The 4,049-nt window shown below is 46.6% G+C and overlaps 1 protein-coding gene across 1 annotated transcript; it reads left to right on the top strand.

The window, feature by feature from the left end:
- The first annotated feature begins 452 nt into the window (after window positions 1–452).
- flrt1a (fibronectin leucine rich transmembrane protein 1a) lies at window positions 453–2,735 on the top strand. Its single transcript, XM_035666803.1, has one exon. It carries the CDS (start codon window positions 517–519, stop codon window positions 2,572–2,574), a length of 2,058 nt encoding a protein of 685 aa, XP_035522696.1. The 5' UTR covers window positions 453–516; the 3' UTR covers window positions 2,575–2,735.
- The last annotated feature ends 1,314 nt before the right edge of the window (window positions 2,736–4,049 follow it).

Raw genomic sequence — 4,049 nt, 5'->3', positions numbered from 1 at the left:
CACTAAAGTTTAGTCTTATAACTGCTGTAATCTTGGATTACTGTTGCTAATTCAACATAATGATTGTTGGCTAAAGTGACACATCTTTGTGTCTCTTTGGCTTTGAACTGATGGCAGAATTTTTGCGAGAGGCTGTGATGGGAATCCTTACAGATCCTTCCATGTGTGCACATTTCCCTAATGTTATTATTAATATTAAAGTATTATGTTTATGTTATTAAAGAAACAAAATTCTGAAAAAAACAATCATGTTACTGAGTGCAAAATGTCTTTGTGGATTATGTTTAGATATGATAATTGTAGCACATTCCTAGATATTAATATTGCACATTGAGTTCATGAAAATTCACTGAAAGCACCTTAATTGTCTCGTCACCTGTGACCATTAACTAATTAATTTGTGCATCAGTGCTGACTGTAATTTCTCTTTCTCTCTCAGGGTGGAGGTCAGAGGATTCCAGTTCACTGCAACGATTTGAGGATTAACAACAGACCTGGAAAAGAGAGACAGTGCTTATGTTCACCATAATGGCACCTGTGGGTGTGGCTAAACTGCGGGCTCGGCTCTTCCTACTGTTTCTTTGCTTGACACTACGTGCTGGCATGCTTCAGTTTGCTGCAGCCACGATACAAGGATACATTGGAGACAGGGACATGATATGCCCATCTGTATGCAGGTGTGATGAGGACTTTATCTACTGTAATGATCGTGGCCTGAGCTCCATCCCGTCACTGCCTCCTTCGGCGTCTGTTCTTTACCTTCAGAACAACCACATAAACAACCCGGGTTTGCCCACGTCCTTGGAGCACCATCTTGCCGTTCGTGTGGTCTACCTCTATGATAATGAACTGGATGAATTCCCCCTGCACCTGCCACCAACTGTCCGTGAATTGCATTTGCAGGATAACAACATACGCACTATTCCTCGTAGTGCACTGGCTCGGATGCCATTGCTAGAGAAGCTCCACTTGGACGACAACTCTATTTCCACTGTCAGTATTGAGGACCAGGCCTTTGCTGACAACCCACGATTGCGCCTACTGTTCCTTTCACGCAATCATCTATCTAGTATTCCCTCAGGACTGCCTGCCTCTCTAGAAGAACTCCGCCTGGATGACAACCGAATCTCCACTATCCCAACACATGCCTTCCGAGGCCTCACCTCACTTAGATGTCTTGTCCTGGATGGGAACCTTTTGGCAAACCAGCGCATTGCCGATGACACATTCTCCCGCCTTTCCAACTTGACCGAGTTGTCCCTAGTCCGTAACTCCCTCCAGACTCCACCTGTCAACCTGCCCAGTGCCCATCTACTGCGCCTGTCTCTACAGGACAATGCCCTAACTCATATGCCACGTGGTTCCTTGGATGGCATGCGCAGGCTGCAGAGGCTGGACCTGTCAGGAAATAACCTGACCACTCTGCCGAGGGGACTGTTCAAAGACCTGGAAAGCCTGGGTCAGCTGCTGGTGCGAGGCAATCCTTGGCACTGTGGCTGCAATCTGCGCTGGCTGTATGACTGGCTGAATGCCCGTGGTAACTCCATCACTGTCAGAGGTCTCACCTGCCATGGGCCTGACAGGGTGCGAGACATGGCTTTGACAGACCTGACCAGTGAGATGGAAGAATGTGAGGTGGTGAGGACAGCGGGGACAAGAGACAGAGTGGGTGGAGGTGGGATTGATAGTTCTACTACTCAAACCCCTCCACAGGGCTCTCTCTTCACCCTCCGCTCGAAGCGTCCTGGCCTGGGGCTTCCTGATTCTGGCTTAGACTATACTCTTAGCAGCAGTGGTGTGGGAAAGAGCCTGGCCCTCAATGTGAAGCCCCTCTCTCACAACAGTGTCCGTGTTACCTGGAGTGTGGCCCAGCCCAGCTCCTCTTTTAGGCTGAGCTGGCTGCGACTGGGTACTGGGAATGCCATGGGATCAATCACAGAGACTCTGGTCCGGGGCGACCGTCGAGAGTACCTGCTTACCTCCCTGCAACCACGCTCCAGCTACATCATCTGCATGGTGCCCCTCCCTGCCAGTTCAGAAAGCAAAGGGGCAATTTCTGGAGATGCTGACTCTGATGAAGCTCTGGTGTGTGCAAAAGCTGAAACGTCAGACATCAGTCCATTGGGGGAGGAGGAGAATGAAGACTCACAGCAGATGACAGCTCTGCCCCTAGCAGGGATTATTGGTGGGGCTACCGCCATTGTATCTTTGGCTCTTATTTTTGGTGTCTTCTGTTGGTATGGACATAGGACTGGGCATTTGTGTCCCCGTGACCACTATACTCGCAGCAGCTCCAGAAAAAGCAAGACCTATGATGATTACATTGAGTCAGGCACCAAGAAGGACAATACCATCTTGGAGATCCGTGGTCCAGGATTCCAGATGACGCCTATGGCGGCTTGCCAGCCAATGCAGCCTAAACCCCTACGAGAGGATTACATAATTCATACCATATTCCCCTCCAATGGCACTGGCCTGTACAAAGGTGCCAACCATGTTTCTAATGCAGGACATGGCACCAACCGCGGCTATAGAGAAGGAGGAATCCCAGATATAGACTACTGTTACACATGATGTACTGTACCAGATCCTGTTCACAGTGTTATTGGTAAACTGTATAGATGCACAATTTCCCTTCGCATGGACACTTCTGAAGCACCCCTCTGTGCCTTCTTCTTCTGGTCTCCCATTCCAAATTACCTGCTGTTCACTGCACTGAAAGTACTGTATGTGATTAACTGGAACTGAAACCGTGTAGGAACAGTTCACTGCAGGAAGCAGCAGCCAGTGCCCCAGGTGTAAATGCACAGCTGACTGTTTCTTCACCATCTTAGTAATGGCCTGTGTATGTTTTCTTTTCTGCTCTTTCCCTGTGACATGTAAGCAAAGAATGTATACACTGTGGAAAGGTCAAACTTAGTGTAGGTACAGGTAGAGTTCCTCTTTCACACACAGGAGCCACAGCAGTCAATTCAAAATGGATTAAGAAATGATGAGAAACTGACATTTTTGGCTCTTTCCTGCTCACTGGTCATACACAGTATGTAGTCTCATCAACTCATTGTTCCAAATGCCTCAACTATATTGATGTGCCCTACCAGCTATCCAAGGAAAGGGCTTTGTAAAGCTGTGAATTGTTCTATTTCAAATGACCCAATAACCATGTGTCTTAAAGTAGGCTTGTTATTACCTTATTCAGTAGTTGGCTGGGTGAAGATCTTATCAGGGCTGATTGCCCTTGATAATACCTCTCGAGATCATTCACCTGAGATCAGTATTGTAGTGCTGCATCAGACGAGATGCAGCACAAGCGTGTAGATAATTTACTTAGATACCGACTGGGCTGTGTTTGAAAAATGCTTTGCTATTTTTATCAGTGGTTTCTTTAGTAATCAAATCCTGCACAGCTGTTTTTATTTATTTATTTTGTTCCTTATGTGATGGTTTTTGTCTGCTAAAATGGCTTTTTTTATTTTCACTCTCATGTTTGCCATTACTGATGAAACCCAGCTTTGATGAAGACAGTGGATTTGTTTCATCTAAACAACAAAATACGAGAAGTGAAGAAAATATCCTAATGGCTGTCTCCAGGTTCATGTTTTCCCTAAATGCAGCAGAGTTAATTCTTGAATGAGACTGTTTATAATATGTATTTGAAAATTAGACCCCACCCAAAGACTAGCATGTCAGTCCATTAAGACAGTAGAGACCAACCTGAATCCCTCTTCTCACATGTATTGCCTGTGTGGATAACCTGTGACTTCAGTTGGTAACTTTTGCTTACAAAATGTTTCCTCCACATTCTAAAAGTGATGGGCGTCGTTCACAGAAAACCCAGACTGGACAAAATACTAATGTGGAACCTCCTGTGTGAGGCAGACTCTTGTTAGTGAACCTCGAAATAAGGGCAAGAACTGTGAGTGAAACTGAGGAGACTCAAACCGCAACACTGTTGACCTGCACTGTGGAGCAGCGGCCAAGCTGTGCGTGGGTGGATGGACTGGTGGGGGAGTTTGGGGGTGGGGCGACTCCTCAGTGAGGTGAGTTCA

Source organism: Morone saxatilis, unplaced genomic scaffold, assembly GCF_004916995.1.
Source record: "Morone saxatilis isolate NCDOM2014 unplaced genomic scaffold, NCSU_SB_2.0 Contig20, whole genome shotgun sequence".
Classification (NCBI taxonomy): Eukaryota; Metazoa; Chordata; class Actinopteri; family Moronidae; genus Morone; species Morone saxatilis.
Note: the sequence above shows the minus strand (reverse complement) of the source record. Positions and strands in the feature narration are given on the sequence as shown.

Bases quoted from the DNA above. Each gene is read 5' to 3' on its own strand.
- flrt1a (XM_035666803.1), top strand. From the start codon at position 517: ATGTTCACCATAATGGCACCTGTGGGTGTGGCTAAACTGCGGGCTCGG.